Source organism: Phodopus roborovskii, unplaced genomic scaffold, assembly GCF_943737965.1.
Source record: "Phodopus roborovskii unplaced genomic scaffold, PHOROB, whole genome shotgun sequence".
NCBI lineage: Eukaryota > Metazoa > Chordata > Mammalia > Rodentia > Cricetidae > Phodopus > Phodopus roborovskii.
Genome location: NW_026126588.1, coordinates 2,252,501 through 2,273,104, shown reverse-complemented (window position 1 = coordinate 2,273,104; position 20,604 = coordinate 2,252,501). Strand labels below are relative to the sequence as shown.

Sequence of the window (20,604 nt, the reverse complement as noted above, 5' to 3'; positions counted from 1 at the left end):
AATCATCTTCTCTGAAGATACTTGATAATTTTAAATAACACAAAGCACTCCTCCAATGCACCGTGCTTTTGGAAATCCTAAAGAAGGAAAACACAACTGCATGAATACAAATTACCTCAGGGTAAGAGACAGATAACTGGTCTTCAAATTCTAATATTTTCTATTTGAGACAGGGTTTCTCTGTGTAGCTTTTGGAGCCTGTCCTGGAACTCACTCTGTAGACCAGGCTGGGATTAAGGTGTGTACCACCACCACCTGGCTTCAAATTCTTTCTGAATTAGTTTTGATTAGTTTCCACTGCAAGCTAAATGTCCATGGCAACACAAGTTTTCTAGCTTTACCCTAACAGTCACAGCCTCATTTCCTAATCAAGCACTGACCCTGCTTCCCTGCTTTTTTGTTTGTTTATTTTTTTAAAGACAGTGTTTCTCTGTGAAACAGTCCTGGCTGTCCTAGAACTCACTCTGTAGACCAGGCTGGCCTGGAACTCACAGAGCTCCATCTGCCTCTGCCTCACAAATGCTGGGATTAAAGGTGTGCACCACCATTACCTGGCTCGTTCCCATCTTAGCACAACTCTCAAGTTCTGGCACACACGGGAGGAATTTTTCTTATAGCCATGCTAGGGACTAAGAACTTGCATCCACAGCTAATTCTGAACCACTAACTATACCTGCAGCTCACAGGGGGCTTTCAGTTGACAAGCATGGCCCACCAAAGTCAGACTAGGGGCTGAGAAGCGGGCTCAGCAAGAAAGGCTTTTTGCCACCAAGACAAAGGACTCAACTTTGGTGAAAACCAACCTCCACCCCAAGCTGTGCCTGACCTCCACATGAGCACTTGGGGCATGTGCTGGGGCACACCCGCACACCCACAGAGAGAGCAACCTATACAGCACAGCCTCACCTGGCCCCCATCTAGTTCAGCTGGCGGATGAGCTGGTTGATGCGTTCACCCCGGTAGCCAGGAGAGCCAATCTCCTTGAGGAAACCCACTCTATTCTTGGTAGCATGACGGGCCACAGAGAGGTGGAAAGGGCATAAGAATGAAGAGATATTCTGGAAATGCTTCCCCGGGAAGGCAATTTCATGGATGAGGTCTTCCAGGCAAATGACACCAAATCTCCCTGAGAAACAAAAGGTATAGATTGCTCTGTTCACCACCCAGCCAGTATACAGCAAGCACTCACACAACGAAGCTGGGACCCCAAGGCCCAAGAATATACTCTGGACCCCAAACCACAGCTATCAACACCCCACTTTCTGCCCCAAGTGACCCCCAGGCGCAGCACTCACCCAGGTGCTCCTCAATCACTGTGTTGTCTGTCAGAGGGACAGTCTTATTGTTAATCTTTGCTTGGCCTCGTTTCAAGATGAGCTCCCGGACAGACTTCAGATTCGGAAATCTGTGTAAGGCATAATACAGCGTTACCCTGGCCACTCAGTTCTGAAGCCGGCCCAAGAGTTAAATCCCCACCCTCCACCCCAACACTGGATTTTCAGGAGACACAACTAATGGGGAGGCTAAAAAATGGGGGTGAATGCCAGGCACAGTGGCCCACGACTGCAATTCTAGTACCTGAGAGGCTGAGGCTGGAGGACCTTAGACTTTGGGTTGCCCAGCAACACTAAAACTAAAAATACGCAAACTAAAAGCAAATCCACCTACCAGCCAACTGAAAATCCCACAGTGGGCCCGAGTTATTATTAAAAATCTAGATTTTTTTTTTTTGAAACCAGGTTTTATTCTTGTAGCCCACACTGGCCTTCAACTTGCAGTAATCCTCCTGCCTTAGCCTTTGGTGCAAAGGGATTCCAGGCCTCAGGCACCATGCTCAGTTCTAATTGGTTGTGTTACTAAGGCTGACCTCCCTGCCTTAGCCTTCCAGGTGCTGGAATTTTAGGAATGAGCCACCTCCAGCAGAGATCACTGCTGTCATCCAAGCTCTGCCATTATTTTGGCTTCAAGTGTTACTCTGTCATTCATCTTACAAAGTCTCAATCTCCAACTGAGTAAGACCTGAAATGATCCTGTTGGGACGGCTACCCCCATCAATGCTCCCTCCTCACATCCTAAGGCTCTTTATTTGAGGGATTTGCTCCCAATACAACAACATGAGCCTGGGAAAACTGTGCTCACCCCCAGGTCACATAAGGCTCCACTGTGCGCAGCATCTTCATAGTTTCAGGGGTGACAAGCACAAAGACACCACTGAACAATTTCTTCAGACGAAGTTTTGCTATGGTCTTCTGCACCAATAAACTCACTCCTTGTGTCCTGGAAGGAAAAAAACAAAACAAAACAAAAACAGCGGTCAACATCTGACTCCAGGCTTTGCTAGCCTGTCTGGCAAGCAATTGAGAGATGGATGACTGTCACTGGATACACAGAATTCACTGTGGTGGAAGGCAGCTTACAAACAGACCATTTCCCCACTATGTGGAGCCATCCCTGGATGATGGATTGTCGGGGTGGGAGGGCAAGGCTAGGATTATGTATGTCTACCCAAGGAAGCTGAATTGCTTCCATGTGTGGGCAGTAAAAGCAAGGGACATGCTTTCCTTCTAGCGACTGCCCAGAGGGCAGAACGGAGGCCGACATCAGAAGCAGGGAGTCCAACCCAGGAAAACGTTACGGGCAGTGGCAGGGAGATTAACGAGGGCAGAGCTCACAAATATTTAAACCTCAGATATTTTATATTAAGAGGCACACACACAGCTGTTTTTGATGGACACTATCTCCTGAACAACACTGAACTCTGCCCTGTCTTTTGTTTCTCTGTGCTTCAGTGCTGAGATTAAAGGCATGTGCCACCACACCTGGCCTATTTTGCCTACTTTGTTCATGTCTTGTGTCAAGTTGCTGTTCCTGTTTTAGAAAGTGTATCATTAAACAACCCCAACCTTAACCCTGGGTGTCTGCAACATAGACTGGCCTTATTTCACCTGTGGGGATCCCTAGTACACTTTGCAGTAATAGGTTAGACTTTATTTCCTATCTCCACACATAGCTAAAGCTGAACCAACAGTTGACCCATCTTAAGGACTCTACCTTTCCATGAGTATAACGAAGGCCAAGGAGTGTTTATCAGGCACTTCCAATGCACGAGGCTTCATTTGTAGTCGACGGACACGCACATCATCACGACACTGCCGCCAGGAATCATGTACGAATGATTCCAGTCGCTTAAACCTGACTTCTTTTGATTTCCTCTAAGACAGAAGACAGACATCACCACCTCTTCCACAATTAACCCAGGAGCCAAGAAGAAACACTTCCACCTTGCCTTCAATCCCAGCGCTGGGAGTCTAGAAGAGCCAGGCAGACCTCTGTGAGTCGGAGGTCAGCCTGGTCTACAAATCCAGTTCCATGACAGAGAAACCTTGCCCCACCCTCCAAAAGAAAACAAACACTTCTACCATTGCACAAGGAAACACAAGTAAAAGAAGTGCTAGGAAGGTTTAGACATCATGAAGACAAGCTTGTGGTTAATTAGTTTATATGTTGGTAACAACTAGTACAAGTGGTTCACGAGACCCAACACCTTATTAGGCATCATTAAACACAAGAGGTTTTTCTCGCCCACACGCATACATCATTCTAGATAAAATAGACATTAAAAATTGGTGGATGCTTTTGGTTTGAGACAGGTTCTCACTACACAGCCCAAGTGGACCTTAAAACTCTTCATCCTCTTGCCTCTGCCTCCAGAATGCGGAAATCACACTAGTGTGCTAGAGTTGGCAACTTAATCCCAGCACTCGGGAGGCTGAAGCAGACTGATCTGTTAGTTTGAGGCCAGCCCGGTCACATGGATTTCCAAACCAGCAAGAGGCGAACATAAAGAGAGAAACAAACAAATAAACAACAACAACAACAAAGCAACAAAAATCTTTTCTGCCAAATTTGGTCTATCATCAGTTAATTTGAATTCACAGTCTTCACTTTTCCTTTAAACAAGGCTATTTCAGAGCATTTTGCTCAGAGAAAGATGTCAGGTAAATCTTTACTATACCGTTTAGGGGAACCATTGCTGGAGGGAGGGGATATGATTATAACAAATCTAGTCCGACATATGCTCAATAAAACTCATCCACTGCAGACTCCAATCAATATTCCACCCCCCCTCCTCCCCAGAATTACCTCCCTCTTTGCCAAAAGTGCCTGCTTTGCTTGTGTGGCTTTGAGAGCTTGATACGCCTTCCTCTTTTTCAGGAGATTTTCTGGAACCAAAGGGATCTTTTTTCTTTCCCTGATAAAGGAAAATTGACATCAAGGAAAATTACGAAACGAACATTCCACGGTTTCCAAACCAATTCAGGATCCTGGTTTTCCGGGCACATGCCAGTCGTTTTGAGATTTTCCCGGAAACCATAGCTTTCTGATTGCTCTTCACTATAGACCTGAAACGCTCCTTAAACACATGGAAGAACCTTTGATCCCTGGGTTCGAGTGGGTCCGTAGAGCTTTAACAACTGTAGCCTACCACAGACACTAACGGTGAGGGACTTCTAGTACAACCCGGAAGGGTTTGAACTGTTATAGATCCACCAAGAAGGATAATTAAAGTCGAGCCAGGGTCGGGAAGGGGCCAGGGGATACTGGGGGAGAGCATATGATCAAAGCACACTACATGTATGTATGAAACTGTGAAAATCAGTTATCACGGCCGAGCTGAGCGAACCCAACTCGGGCACTCACTCCCCTGCCTGCCCGCCCCTCCATCCGAACCTCGGTCGCGGCTCCGCTAACGCAGCCCTCCAGCATCTCAGTCCCCACCCTGATTGAATAACAAGAGCCTTTTCTCCTCTCCCACAACGCGCGAGTATCCTGCTGTATCGCCAAAGTACAAGCAGGAAGGATGGCATCGGATATTCAAAGCCCCACTCGACAGTCCCAACGACCCAGAAACTTACCCTTCTTCCGCCATCTTTCCGGGCTGCAGTTTCTGCTCATGCGCAGTCTGACCTGACGGGGAGGAGAGGCCCGCTCTATGACTCCCTGATCATAGAGACGCCGCTCTTGCTCACGCTGGAGGACCAAGGTAGCCCGCGATGCCTGAGCGAATGGGAACTTCCGAGAAATGGTCTTGCTAGCCCTGAACCCAGGCAAAAATTCCAGTGTCCTCCTCATCCCTTCCGAGCTTTCTAGAGTCTATGACACTCATCGAGACCCAGCAGTAGTCTGCAAGCCGCCCGCTTCCCACAATGCCCTGCACTTCCGGCACAGACTCGGCGGAGCGCGAGCCGTGCTGTCTGTTTCCACTGAGACTGGAGGGACCGCGTGGTGCTCGCATTCGGGAGGCGGTTATTCATTCGACTGGAGGATTTGTGGGAATAAACAGGTGTCTCCGACTCTGAGCCTTTGAGCTTCCCACCTTTCCATGCCCTGAGTGTATGCATTTCCCAGCAGCCACCTCGGCTCGCTCGCCCATGCCCTGAGTGTATGCATTTCCCAGGAGCCACCTCGGCTCGCTCGCCCCTGCCCTGAGTGTAGGACTTCTCATTAGCCGCTAGAGGGCTCTGTGAGATTTATAATGTTAGCACAATGAAAGTGAAACAGTAACACTGATGTTACTGCCCGAAACTAGAAGTGCTGCATTTTCATCTCAGCCTTTCCTTGTACAAGTCTTGCAGAATGAACTCACATGGCTGCATGTCTAGCACAGTGCATTCATTTATCCATAGTCTGGAACAGTGCCATTGTCTGTATTTGATAGCACCTGGAGGCCTCATCACAGACTTTAACTTACACCCTTGGCTTATTGTTCCCTTAACAAGGGTGAGTGCTCTTTAAGGACAGGAAACAAAGTTTCTTATTTCCTTCGCATCTCTTCTACACCACCTCACTACAGTGAGGATCTGCAAGGATTTACTAAGTCCCTGCGGACTGGGAACCATATTGATTTTGGCACATACCAAAGGACTAGCCCATCAGAAAGCTAATGCCATCGCCGGGGGCTCATTAACAGATGAGTATCACAGGGGGTGAGGCCTGCAGAGACGGTTCAGCTGTTAGAGGACCCCGGTTTAGTTTCCAGTACCCACATGGTGGCTCCCAACCACCTGTAACTCCATTTCCAAGGGATCCGATGACCACTTCTGGCTCAGGCATCCGGCACACAGACATACATGCAGGCAAAACATGCATACACGTGAAATAAACAAAAAAGGAAGCTGAGTGTGTTGGCACTCATCTTCAGCCCCAGCACTCAGGAGGCTGAGGCAGATGGATCTCTGAGTTCAAGGCCAGCCTGGTCTACGTAGTAAGACCCTGCCTCAAAGATAAATGCGAAAGTCAAAAGGGGCGACGACATGGTATTGTCACAGATGGTGGTCCCAGACTCAGTACTTTAACCACGTGTCTTTGTAAAGAAAAGACTAAGCAAGCTGCAAGGCAGTCAATATCACCATTTTGTAACTTTCTTTGGATAAAAGTTAGATCCTATCATATTGATAATATCAAGGGAAGAGGAATTCAATGGCATTCACAACTCCCTACTAGTTGAATGGGACTTCTAAGTCCAGGTTCGGAAGGCCTTCTTAAAGCAAAGCCACCCCTCTACCACTCTGATCCAGAAGTTTCCTTCCAGCTTCCCTGCTCCTGACCACACTGAACACGGACCACGTGTGCTACCATTGAAGACCACACGTTAGAATGTGGCATGGTTACTTAACAGTCTTGGGAGTTTTACTCTTTTTAGCCATCCCAAAGGTTCTGCTCTTGATTATTTCAGCTGGCCTTTATTAGAGAACACTTAAATTATGGGAGCTTGTGCAACTGTATGGAGCCGTGTGCCTGAAATCTGTGCAGTCTACCAGTGGCCATCCCCATCTCCTAACACCATTCCACTCCTGTGAACTGGTGGCTCCTGATCAGAGTTACATGTGCAGTCCCCTCTCTACACCCATCATCTCCCTTAGAGTGTGACCCTCCTTGTGGCCGGCAACCTTGACTGTAGGCTGCAATGATATTTCTTTCTCCCTGGCCCCTTGCTCATCCATGGGAATGGTGTATCCCCTACCCTTTGATTCTCTTTTGGAATGCCTTTTAGAAAATCTCCAGCCTCTATACCTGGCACTCAACATGAAAGGGCCCTAAACTTGTTCGCCTTTGCAATCACATTTGGCCTCAATACCCCTTAGATACTAATCCAAAAGGCCACCTAACAGCACCTTAGGTTCCGGTATTATTTGGTACTTTTACAAGTACTGTGAGCTACTGGGGAAATTTAAAGAAATTCCCCATCTGCTATGTTCATACTTTGCCTTTTCTTCACTCCAAGCCATTTGTTTTTGTCTGGTCTCCCTCCCTCCTGGGCAAATGTCCTGTCTTTTTAAGTTAGAGTCCATGAATCTGCAAGTTTGTTGCAGAGCTGGAGTGGGGAGCAGGACCTACCTGCAGGGAGAAAGCAATGGAGTAGGCAGGCTGTGACAAGGTGCAGCCAGCACGGTCCTCACTGGCTGGTGCATGTCTCAGCCTCCCTACAGTGCCTTCAGTCTGCAGCCAGGGCGCAAAACTTTCCTCTCCCTAACCTTCTCTGTTCTTACTTTACTGGATTCAGTTTTATGAAGACTCACGTGTCTTTTAGGTATTGCCAGTCCACTGTCTTATGCTATTCCACCTGAATTAAAAGCTGGCTCTGGAGTTGGGGTATGGCTCCTCCTCATCTAGATCCAAGCATGCTTGTTTAAAGGGTTTTCCTCCCCAAAACCTCTATACCAGATGAGGTGACCTGACTATGTGACAGAAAAAGTCGAGAAAAACAAAATAAAGGGACAGATAATTCCCAACAGGGACCATCTTACTCATCTTACACTTTCTTTTTTTTAACTTTTGGTTTTTCCAGACACAGCTTCTCTGTGTTACAGCTGTAGCTGTCCTGGAACTTAAATTGTAGCCCAGGCTGGCCTTGAATTCAGAGATCTGCCTGCCTCTGTCACCCGAGTGCTGGATTACCGGCTCTAACCAGACTTTTAATCAGTTGTTATTACAGGATTACTGAACTTCAGCTATGGAGCTAGAGGCCCGCAACTCCAGACTATACTTTAATAATGATCAAACTTGCCCCATTCAGCAGAAAGTAGTCTAATGATGACATCATCCTCGCTTTTCAACCCCGGGCTGTTCATCAATAATAAACAACAACAAAATAGGAGAATGTAAGACCGGGACCTGTCCCGTAGGAGCTCCAACTGTCATGATGTTCCCACAGAACACTCTAATGGCCAAAATAGCCAGCCCCAGCCCCTTCAGATACAGGGGAACAAGCTCTGCCCTGCAGAGTAAAAAGCCCAAGCTCAGGACTTGAAAACCCACCAAATCTTATTCTGGAAATATTCATCCTGGAAAACCCTATCCCCCAGAAGCCCTATATAAAGCCTGCTTCCTGCCCAGTTGTTCTCTCCTGATTAGAGGCCACCACCCTCTTGTGTCTCTCCCAATAAATCTCTGTGGTTTGTTGTGCAGTGTGACTTTGTGGTGTTCCCCAGATTCCAACTTCAAGGATACCTTTCCCCTCAGAGCTGTAACACTTAACATCAGGGAAACTTTCCCCCCAGAGCTGTAACACTTAACATCAGGGAAACTTTCCCCCCAGAGCTGTGGGAAACCTTTCTCCCCAGAGCTGTAACACTACAGCAGGGAAACCTTTCCCCCCAGAGCTGTAACACTTAACATCAGGGAAACTTCCCCCTCAGAGCTGTGGGAAACCTTTCTCCCCAGAGCTGTAACACTACAGCAGGGAAACCTTTCCCCTCAGAGCTGTAATGTACAGTGTCTGCTAAAATGTACTGCTCAAGAAGTGTTTGCTGGTTAACTCTCTCTTCAGCTGGGCACCAGAGAAGTCCTACTTCTGTCTTGAAGGGAACACAGCTGAGGCACAGCCATACCCTGGAGTCTAGGGCCTACTCCCTACAGGACAGCACAGCTTGTGTCCAGCCGCAAAGGAAGTTTCCATCTTTCCTATTAATGTTTCTTTCACCCAGTAGCCCACACTGGTTGCTCTCTCTGCATCAGGAAGTGCCAGGATGTCACTTTCTGGCACATGACCCTCCCACCATTGACTGAAGCTGTCACTATCTTAACAGAAACCCTGACTTGCCTCTGGGCATGCCCCAAGGGAATACAGAGACCTTGACCCTAAATGAGCAATCAGAAGACCCTTCCTTTTAAAATGATTTAATTATTGTTTATTTTATTTATCTATGTGTATGGGTGTTTTGTATGTCTGTGCACCACTGTATGCCTAGTGCCTTCAGAGACCCTGGGACTGGAGCTACTGATGAATGTGAGCAATATAAGTGCTGGGATTTGAACCTGGGTCCTGTGGAAGAGCAGCTAGTTCTCTTAACCACTGAACTCTCTCTCAGACTCCATATTATTTTCTTTCTTAAAAAAGGTGTTTATTATGTATATATACAATGTTCTCCCTGAAGTGTGCCGGCACTCCAGGAGAGGGGACCAGATCTCATAATAGATGGTTGTGAGCCACCATGAGTGCAGGGATCAAAGGAGTGTGCCACCAACTCCCGGCTCCTTTTTTACGTTTGTTTGTTTGTTTGTTTGTTGAGGCAGGGTTTCTCTGTATATAGCTCTTTAAGATCAGGTTGATATTGAACTCACAGAGCTCCTCCTGCCTCTGCCTCCCGAGTGCTGGGATCAAGGGCATGCACCACCGCTGCCTGGGTTATTTTCTAAATTTTTTTTGCCACGTAGATCTGGCTGGTCTCGAACTCACAGAGATCCACCTGTTTCTGCCTCCCTGGTGCTGGGGTTAAAGATCTGTGTCAACATGCTGTAGTGATTTATTTGTGTGTGTTTACATTTGTATCATACCTGTGGAGGCTAGATGGCATCAGATCCCCTACACATGGAGTCACAAATGGTTTCGAGCTACCCAACACAGGTGCTAGAGCTGTAGTCCTGTGCAAGGGCAGCCAGTGCCTTCAGCTGCTGAGCAATCTCTCCAGCCTCTAGCCTTCCTCTGTAATGCAAAGGGCCTGAACAGGGGCCATAATATGCTACTGGGTACACACGCACACTTGGCGTGCAGAGAAACATGACCTCAAGGTGACACTGAAGCCCACACCTAAGGACCTGCCCACCCCACCACACTGTACCCACTCCATGACATTGCAGCCTCTGCCAGGACAAGGAGAGAAGCATCCTAGCTGCAGACTAACCTGCTGATTTTTGTTTGGGGCACAGGAAGGTTATTAGCTGTACAGCTAAGGATGCCCTTCAACTCCTGATTCTCTTGCCTCCAGCTTCAATGTAGAGAGGGCTACAGGCAGGTATCCCCAGCCTAGGTTTTGTGTGGTGCAGATCAAACCCAGGACTTGGGTAAGTACTTTATTAACTGAGCTCTGTTCCCGAACACACAGTGCCCAACTTTTACTTCCAGACCCCCAAGGAGTGTGAGTGTAAATTCTAAGTCCCAGAGGGGAAAACGTCTGTGGGTCTAGTCACATCTGTGAAGGAAGGAACTCTTAGAAGGGCCTCTAGAGCGGACACTACACAGAGAGGACCCTAGAAAATGTTCTCATTACAAGCTGGTTAATTTAGGAACCAAAGAGAAATTTGTTCCTCTAAAGTGAGATAATCTATTAACCCTCAGCTTTCTACTAGCCTCGGCAAAAACAAAATGAATGAACATAAGCAAACGAAGCCAACTTCCTGCATAGGCTCACTGATGCCATCCTAAACGATGACCACTTTCCTCTCCTCAGAAAAGGGGCCCAATGACCTGTGGGGAGGGAGACCCAGCATCACTCACCAGCTTCATTCATCTGTCACCATCCTGTCCTCTCGCTGAAGGTGTTTGTTTGTTTGTTTGTTTGATCTTGTTAAATATATCTATACAGAGTTCCCACTGAATGAACACTTACCCTCTTCTGGGGATAGGAGCCATTCCTAGTTGCAAAATCAAGACAATCACAGTTACACATTTTCCCAAATCTTTGGCTGTATTGCAATGGTTGTTTCATTTTGTAATCTCCAACTGAACATTTCCTAACCATGGATTAACAATATAGGTACTGACTGGTTTAACAGTATTTATCCAACATAACAAAATAAACTGCAATTTGTTATACTTTTTTTTTTTTTTACAAAACATTTTATAAATATTTTTACAAAATGTATACAAAGCAATTTCAAGTGAGACATACTATACAAATGAAGGTATTTAAGCAAATAAAGCCCACACCACACTGACAGTGAGTGACCGTCCTCTGAGCCGGCCAGCCTGTGAGGCCTCCCTAATCTAACAGAGTCTACTAAATACTCCAGAGCTAAAGGGTTTCCTTTTCGTAATTGCCAGTTCCAAATTTGCTTCATCTTTAGGCAGTACTTAAGGACACAGAAAATCAATGCGTAATAACAAATCCATACTGTTCCACAACAACAAACAGATTAAAAACAAAGAAAAGAAGAAGTGATTTTTGTTACTGAGCACAAGGACTCAACTGACTAATGGACCTGAACCACCCAATGCTGGCCACCGAGGCAGGGTGTTCTCCTTCACCAGAGGGGGCTCACACACGAGTTCTGACCCATGTGGTGTAACCTAATCACAGGAGTAAAATACATTTTGTAATCTTCATTTGTCATTATCTAGAGTCTTTCCTCCGTTAAAAAGTAAACTTACATACAAGGACACAAAAATTTACAAGTTTCATTTTGGTACGTTAGGCTTTCCATTTGTGGGACCAGTGTTAGGGCTTAGAAGCCCTGTAATTTGACATATCGGAAAGCTGGGCTTGGGGGCAGAAGGGTTGGAGGGGAAGGACTTCGGTAACAAATATACACAAGACTTCTCTTGTTTCAAGGTTCCACTGATTTGCAATAATTAATGTAATTCATAGTACCCACGTGCAGGCATCCAGGGGCCGTCTTGCATTAGGGTTTGAGAAGACGTCAGAAGGATCAGGGCAGGCTGTTAGCCCAGGGTGGCCCAAACAGAGATTTCTAACTGGCAAACAACTTGTCTTTCTAACGTGTTATAATACAGGAAGGAAGCCAGCAACTTGGACATTGGCACAGAGAAGGGAAAAGGGTAACTATTTCGGTTGGCTGGGCTGGGAGCTGGGAGAAGGTCACTGCTCTCTTGCAGACTGGCTGTCTCACAGGGCTTCTTTATGTAATGGATGGGCAGTGGGGCATAGTCTGCTGTTGTTCGATTTCTTTAGTTTTTAAGACAGGGGTGTATCATGTAGCCCAAACTGGCTTTGAACTCATGACTCTCCTGCTCCAGCCACCTGACTGCTGGGATTACAGGTGTGTGCCAACATGCCTAGATTGTTGCTGTGTTATTTGACAAAGAAAAAAAAAAAAATCAAAAGCCTTCCTTTGCACTGCAGGCCAATCTGGAAAAGAAACAGTCAACATGATGACCACAGGGACAACTCCATTTTGGGGATCCAGTGAAGTGGAAATCAATGGATGCATTGATACAGCCAGGGGAGTGAACGGAGGGAGCAAGCCCTCACAGATCCCGCAGGGTCAGACAGGTGGGCGGTGCGGCAGGAGAACAGCGTGCAAACACAGCCGTGGCCTGGCTTTCCGGGCAATGGTTTATCTGACATGAAGAAGAAAAGAAGCAACAGGAACATCATGCCCTGGGACAGGCCCACAAGAAGGGAAAAATGGGGAGCATTCCCAGAAAAGAACACAAATAAAGAGGAAGGCTCAAACATGGGCCACCTATCCACGTGGGGGCGGTCCCCTCACTCTGGTGGTGGCATGCCGGCTGATGCCCTTGCTTTACGGCGTTGGGAATGACCAACACCGGTGCTGACTACTGTCCTTACAGACAGGAAGCACGGACAAGGCCAAAGTCCCCTTAAGTTTAAACTGAAAAAGTAGAAGAGTTTTCAAGTGACAGCACTCTTGATGCCTGGCTGTTTGCTGAGGACGAGGAGACAGGTTAAACAAACAGAACCAGCAACTATTAAAAAACACAAGGTATGCCGACTTCACCCAATTATAAAATGCAAAAGTTACAGGCGCCGTGAGCCTGGCGGCCCCCAGCCTCCCGGGCCCAAAGCTTCTGAACCGGTTCCCGCTGTTGCCTACTGAGCCCACAAAACTATAAACCGAATACCTGGGGCTAAGGATGGATGTGCTCGGAATTCAACACGGATGTGCTAAACACAGAACAAGGTTTAACCTCAGCAGCATCACGTAAACACTTGGATGTTCAAGAGGGAAGGCCTGCAAACGCCCTGCGTACATGCTACAGACACGTCTCAGGCCAGGGCTGTGGGGTTCCAGGCAGAGCAGCTGGCTACCCACTGCTCCGAGAGCGCTGAGCCTGGAGGAGTCATGTGGACTTCCCTTCATGGATACCCTTTTCCCCCAAACAAAAACAAAGCCACTAGTTTGGAGCTGCAGTGAGACATTCTTTAAAAAAGTAGCTTCTATCAGTCCTGTTTGATTTTTCTTTAATAAGTCCGCTCTTTTGAAATGACTTATGATTGTCAAAGTTTTACCCAGGGCCAAGTGTACTGCGGTCTCATCGAGGGTCAGTGCTAAACAAACAAACAAACCACGAAACAAATGAACGAACAACAATGGCCATAAGCACTTTCATACACTTGAAATGTGTAGGGCCTATCGGACTGCTTTCTAGGGAGAGATGGGTTTACTGAGGGGTCTCCCTGCAGCCACGATGATGTGTATTGCTCTTCAAAAGAACAGGGTCGAGATTAGAAAGAATAACCTGTGATGGAGGGCCAAGCAGGCTGGAGACAGGAGACGTTTCCATTTGCTTTGCTGGGAGAGAATGTAACTGGTCCGGGGAGGGGTCTGGGGGAGGAGGCTGCTACTAACACTCAAGGATACTATTTACAGCTGCTTCTAAAATGGAGTCCGTTTCTACAACGCCTTCACTGTGGTCCGGGATGAACTTTTCCAGGCAGTTTTCTTGTGAAGCCATTGGAGAAAAGCTGGGGAAGTCAAGGTCCATGGCGCCACTGGCCGCAGGGTCGCTCTGTGGCCGCCCCGCCTTCTTGAGTTCCAGAATGTTCTTAAAGGTTTTCTCTAGGCTCTTGGTGAGCTGGAGATCCGGCTGGGGCTCACCCGACCCTTTCATGATGTCTGTGTGTAAAACCTCATTCTTTGGGGAATTCCTCAGGGCTTTGTCCTGGAAGGAGTCGAGGCACGGCATCTCCAGGTGCGAGCTGGCCAGGATGCCCGGGAGCTTGCTCTCGGAGCCATGATCTGGCCTGGGCATAGTCTTGCGGTGGCCCTCGGGGCCTGGAGAGCACCCGCTGGCCTTGGCCGGGTCCCTCCGGCTGCCCTTGTCCTCAGGTGCACCCCGGTATTGGCCTAAGCCCCCTTTGTCATATTTCAGTGTCCTACCATGGCCTTCTGACTTTTTAGAAATGTTTCCCTCTGCAGAGACCACGATGTGGTTAGGCACTAGATGAAACTGGTCATGATTAGTTGCTTCTGCCATGCCTGGCTTGGCTCGGTCTCTGTTTTGGCCCCTGGGCGCCTGATGGAGCGAGCTGGTTTTGCTGCGATGCTGGTCATTCCTGTCCAGTGGTGCCTCTGGTGCAGCCTCCTCAAGTTTGAAGGAACAACAGAAATCGGCCTGAAAACCCTCTGGGAATAAGATCAGAAAGAGCTTTAATGGTCAGAGTGAGGACTAGTGTAGATAAACCCTCCCAACTGGGAGCATGGGCTGTCCCCCAGCCCGGGCTAGTCCGGCTCCTTCCCCTCTGCTCATCCCCCCCCCCCCCCCCCCCGGCCATACCACAGCACAACTTCCACGAGACATGTAGAGACAATTTAATGAAGACGCATCTTCTCAAAGCAATCCAAGGTTCTGGCTGGGCCAGCTTCCACATAGGAAGCTTAACCCAGGGTTTTGTGCAAGTAAAGGAGGCATTCTACGGAGACCCAGGCCACAGCAGATCTGTGATCAGTAGCCCTGGCATAACCCTGGCCCTGAGCCAGAGAAAGAAACACTTTATGCCTGAACCCAGAGCCAGGAAAAACACCCTGACTCCAAAAGCAGAGCCAAAAGAACACATTTTTGCCCCTAGAATTGGAGCCAGTTTAAAAAAAAAAAAAAATTGCCTTGGCCCTAAAATTGGAGCTTAAAAGCTAAAAGGGATCGGAGAAAAAAAAAAAAAAAAAAAAAAAAAAAAAACAGTTTGGCCCTCAAATCAGAGCATCTCTGCCATGACACTAAACTGACCAATCCATGAGTAGGAAAACTGACCAATTCCAGAGCAGGAAAAACCGACCAATCCCCGAGTAGTAAAGTAGTAGTCTCTAGCCTAGAGGCATGACTCCCATGGACCTTAAGGCTAGGGAAGCAGTAACCCCTAGCCTAGACATACCATGACCTTTTCCAGACTTTAGCTCTGAGGGGTCAGCCAATCCCAAGCCTGAAGGCGTGTAATTCCCCCAAGCCTTCCTAAAAAACCCCTCTGCTCATCACTGGGGTGTGTCCTGCTCTGCTCCTGCAGTCGCTCTGAATGGAGGAACCCGAGTTGGCTTGCAATAAGACTCATGGTGGTGGTACTTTGGGTGTAACATTACCAAGAGAGATACATGCTCCCTCCCCATTTTTCTTTCATTAACTGATGGTTTTGAAAATAAAAAGTTATCAACCTGCTCCCTTCCTTAGAGCAGTGGCAAGAGGATGGGGGGGGAGGGGGAGGGAGGTGGGGGGTGGTCACGCCTTGTCTCTGGGTAACAAGCTTACAGACAGGTGTGAGCATCATTCTATCGCCTCTCCTAGGTCATAAAACCAATGGTAAAATGGCACACAAAATGATAACTGCTTGGAAGGACATCAGGGCATGGAGGGGCCATGTCTGAGTGTAAAGGCTGAGCTTTGTCAGGTTCCAGGAGCCAGGGGATGACAAAAGAAACCTTTGTGAGGACTTGAGGTAGAGGTTACAGCCGCAGGGCTTAAGGAAGCAAACAGTGATTTCATCTACAAAACTCAATAGGATGTAGGGATCACAGCACACCTCCAAATGTGAGCTTCAGGGGACAGGCTAAAACGTAAAAAGGACTCCATTTGGCAGGCCACTGAGGAGGCCTTGCTCATGAGGGGTGTGACAACATGACAAAGTGGCATGGTTACCACAAATTTACCAAAGGCAGGGATTTCAGTTTCTCAGAGAGGGGACAGAAACAGACCCATGTGGCTGTTTTGGGGAAGGGTGTAAGGCTCCTGCTACATACACAGTATTTAGACCACCTATCAGTCCACACACTGTGTTTGTAAACCCCCTGAGCCAAGGCAGGCCTAAAGCACAGAATATTTAAGTATCAATAAAGAAGAGCCAGGCATGGTGGCTCCGCCTGTAATCCCAGCCCTTGGGAGATGAGGCAAGTGGATTACCATGAGTTCAAAGCCAGTCTGCGCTATATCATGAATTCTGGCATAGTCTAAGCTGCAGAGTAAAATTCTGCTGCAGAATAACAACAAAAACTAAAAGGAAAAATGCTGGGGGTGGGCGGAGGGCTGGCTCAGCTATTAGGAGCCCTGGCTGCTCTTACAGAGGACCTTGTTTGGTTCCCAGCACCCACATGGTGGCTCACCACCAGATGTAACTCCAGGTCCAAGGGATCTGACACCCTCTTCCGGGCTCTGTGAGCACCAGGTATGAATGTGGCACACACACACACACACACACACACACACACACACACACACTATACACATAAAAGTTTAAAAAAGAAAAATACAAGACGTCGGAGGAGGGAGAATGGAGTCAAAACAGTGCTACCACAAGGAGCTGAGTGCACTACATTATCCGGCTAGCATGGTCAAATGTTACTGCAAAGGGTGAAGTCAGATAAAGACTTGAGGGGCTGGAGAGATGGCTCAGTGGTTAGGAGCACTTGCTGTTCTGCCAGAGGACCCGAGTTCACAGCACCTGTGACTCAGATTGCCTGTGACCCAAGTTCTAGGGGATCCAAAACCCTCTTCTGGCCTCTGTGGGCACTCCTACACATGTGGCATACATACACACAGGCAAACATATATGTACTCACACGTAAAATAAATCTTAACTAGCTCAGCGACTTAAGGACCCTGCCACCAGTCTGATGACCTGAGACCGAGCCCCAGGACCCGTAAGTTGCAGTCTGACCTGCGCATGCATGTGGGTGCCCCCGGTTTTCAAAATTAGAAAATGCTAGAATAAAATTAAAAAGGAAGTCAGACTATAAAATCCTTTGTAGCATGTGACTTCTAAAGCCATTTTGACAGATGGATGAATACAGGTGAGACTCTGCGGTCTGTGGCCTCTACTGTCAGCTACTTTGGGGACTGAGGCAGAAGCTCACTGCCTCATGAACTTGAGATCAATTTGGGCAACAAAACAAGAGACAGCGCTAAGAGCTCAGGCTGTTGAGATGCTCAGAGGGTGGGGACATTCCCCTCACACACCCGACCACCCAAATTCACCCATGGAGCTCACAGCAAAAATCAGAGAATTCACTTTCACAAGCTACCCTCCCACCTCCACACATGATGGGCCATGCATGTGTCTAGCCACACATGCCACATACAGACATTCACAGTATTTTTTTTTTTTTTTAAGAAAGAAAAAACAGGAAACTTTGTTTTACTTTTTTTTGAGGCAGGGTTTCCCTGTGTAGCCCCTGGCTCTTCCACACCTCAACTTTGTAGACCAGCCTGGCCGTGAAGGCAGAGATCCCCCTGCCTCTGCCTCTGCCTCTGAGCACTGAGATCAAAGGTGTGCGCCACCTCTGCCCAGACTTTTTGGTCTATGTTAAAATGTCTGTGAGCTGAGTGTGGTGGTGTGTGCCTATGATCCCAGCACACAGAGGCAGAGGCAGGAGGATGGAGTTTTCTTCCTCCTTCTGGTCCCTTCTCTCCAGTACTTTTTTGTTTGAGACAAGGTTTTACTCATAGCCCAAGGTGGCTTGTGCCTGTCATCTTCCTACCTGCCTGAGCCTCCCATTGCTGGGAATTTGAGACCAGTCTGATCAAGAAAGTGAATTCCAGGCCGGCCAGGACTACATATTAGTGAGACTTCTGTCTTTAAAAAGAGGAATGGGCTGGAGAGAGAACTCAGCAGTTAAGACCATGTACTGGCCCAGAGGGCCAGAGTTCATTTTCCAGCCCCTGTGTTTGGCTTACAACTGCCTGCTCCAGGGGATCCAACACCTCGGGCCTCCGGGCACCTGAACTCAAAGCACATATACCCACACAGTCACACACATAACCACAACTGGAAATTAAGGGTCTGGAGCAATGGCTCAGCAAGTAGGAGTGTGTACTGCTTTTCCAGAGGGTCTGAACTCGGTTCCTAGCAACTATCTCAGGTGGACGCCAGCCCCAGAGCATCCAACGCCTTTTTCTGATCTCTGAGGGTATCTGTACTAACATACACATATGTACCCCATATACGTAATTAAAATCCTAAAACATAGAAAAACTTTAAATTCTCAAAGGTTAGAACTAATGGGGAAATCCAGCCATTTAGCTGAATGTAAAATTCCAGTTTGGATTTTGTAGACTGGAGACATTCTTGGAATAGTGTCATGTATCACTCAACTGTGTTAATTTTCCCTTTCCAGAATCCACATGCTGTCTTCTCCTGAACTCACCACAGGTTGGTTCACACAGACCTCCCAAAGGCCTATCTCTCAGGGACTATCACAGCTGTCCTCTGTGACCTGTACCCTGATGTTTCTTACCGGGATCCACGAGTGCCAGCCGCTTGTCCCGAGACAGGGAAGCTCTTTCCTCTTGGTTGAACATCCTGTCAATCATCACCATCTCAGCAGAGGGGTTGATCCTCTGAAAAGGAGAGAGCCAGTCACTTCAGACTCTTATTGAGGGATAGTGACCACGTGTTTGTCACTAAATGAGACAATGACAATGTGTTAAGAGCTTGGGGTCTAGACATTGGAGAGTTTCATCGTCCCACACACAGGAAACTACCACATTTGCTACTGTTTTAAGATAAAGTCCCACGAAGCCTAGGCTGGTCTCTAAGTGGCATCAATGTCCTGCCTCAGCTTCCCAACTGCTGGAGTTACAGTCATGAGCTACCCCCCACCCAGCTGTAAGTAGCCCCTTCTCATATGATAGGACTGTGTTTTATTTGTTTGTTTATTTATTTATTTATTCATTCATTCATTTTAGTTTCTCAAGACAGGGTTTCTCTTCCTGGAACTCGAAGAGACCCACCTGACTCTGTCTCCCCAGTGCTGGGATTAAAGGTGTGCACCACCACCGCCTGGCTTGAGCTGGTTTTTAGAGATAGGGTCTCACTATGTTAGCTTGGCTAGCTTCAAACTCATTATGTAGACCAGGCTAGCCTTGGATTGATTCACAGAGAACTACCCACCTCTGCTTCTGAGGGCTGGGGTTAAAAGTGTGTACCACCATGCCTGGTGAGCTAGTCTCACTGGATGGCTCAGGAGTTTTTATCAGAAATGGTTGTCAGAGGCATCTTCACTCTCAGTGATGGCTAAGTGTGAAGCTATCCTGCAACTTTAAGCATCTTTCTTCATAAACTATGTTCTGGGTGTGGAAATTCTTGAACCTTCTCTGTGCCTTGGGTCAGCTGAACTGCGCAAGCAGCCACAGCATCATCTTACCATGGCATCTTCTAGGAGCAGGAATCTGTATTTGTTCAGCATTGCTTGGGTCCTTTTGAGGAGCTGAGTGGCGACTTCTTCAAATTCATTGTCCACTTAAAGAAAAAAAAAAAAAAAAAAAAAAAAAAGGAGAAAATGGTAAGAGAGACTGGTCTGTTTGCTGAGGCTGTCAGGGACTCATTCCCAGAGCCTACCCGTAACAAGGATTTAGCAGGGATATCCCCTTTAGCTTAGCCTGTCTCTGCTTAAGCATCCTGCAGATAGATTCCTGGCATCCCTGTATTGTGTGTGGTAGGGAGCTCAGTTATGGCTGCTGTGAGCAGGCCAGGATGGAACAGTGCTGTAGAATATTGTTTTAAGATGTGTTATATTTGTTCATGCTGTGGAACATTTGTTTAACGATGCAAGGATGTGTTGCTTTCCTTTCTGCTGCATCTGTTTAACTCTGTGGAGCTGTGTTGCTGTGCCTGTCTAACCCTCATCGGTCTAATAAAGAGCCGAATGGGCCATCCTGAGGCAGGGGCAAGGACCGGCGGGGCTGGCAGGCGGAGGGGATAAAGAGGAGGAGCAAGGATGCCAGGGCCCAGCCACCCGTGGAGTAAGAGTGACAGTAAGAGGGAACAAGTAAGGGAAAGAGGCAAGGGGTAGCGGGGTAATTTAAGAAAAGTGGGCTTAAACAAGCCAAACTAAGGCCGGGCATTCATACGAAAGAATAAGCCTCCGTGTGTATTGGTGCCCCCCCCCCAGAGTAAACACAACCAACAACAGAAGAGCACTGGACAGAGATGATGAGCTGGTTCCCTCCGCTCTGTCCCTCCCAGAAGCAGGGGACAGAAAGAGCTGAACAAGGCAGATCTGACTGTGCGGCTGGGAAGACACAAATCAGTCCCTGGCCCCTTGCAGGTCATGATCTGTGTCTCTGGGTTTTGACTTTAGAAATGTCACACTTTCCCGTTCTCTGTTCCTCAGAGTCTTCACAGCCGTTTACTGTTGACT

General features: G+C 47.7%; 2 protein-coding genes across 5 annotated transcripts in view; both read right to left on the bottom strand.

Annotated features, from left to right (window-relative positions):
- On the bottom strand, nucleotides 1–4,987 carry Rpl7l1 (ribosomal protein L7 like 1). The gene is made up of 7 exons (XM_051204453.1): nucleotides 4,917–4,987; nucleotides 4,144–4,252; nucleotides 3,052–3,212; nucleotides 2,140–2,277; nucleotides 1,296–1,405; nucleotides 907–1,126; nucleotides 1–77 (listed from the first exon to the last, which is right to left on the bottom strand). Exons 1-6 carry the CDS (start codon nucleotides 4,928–4,930, stop codon nucleotides 918–920), a joined length of 741 nt encoding a protein of 246 aa, XP_051060410.1. The 5' UTR covers nucleotides 4,931–4,987; the 3' UTR covers nucleotides 1–77; nucleotides 907–917.
- Nucleotides 4,988–10,946: 5,959 nt separating this feature from the next.
- Nucleotides 10,947–20,604, bottom strand: part of Bicral (BICRA like chromatin remodeling complex associated protein) — an 83,226-nt gene continuing 73,568 nt past the window's right edge. For all 4 annotated transcript variants that reach the window (XM_051204601.1, XM_051204603.1, XM_051204602.1 and 1 more), the window contains 3 exons: nucleotides 19,609–19,703; nucleotides 18,700–18,802; nucleotides 10,947–14,610 (listed from right to left, as the gene is read on the bottom strand). In XM_051204601.1, the coding sequence (XP_051060558.1) occupies nucleotides 13,829–14,610; nucleotides 18,700–18,802; nucleotides 19,609–19,703 (980 nt within the window). In that variant the 3' untranslated portion in view covers nucleotides 10,947–13,828. The remainder of the gene's footprint in view (nucleotides 14,611–18,699; nucleotides 18,803–19,608; nucleotides 19,704–20,604) is intronic.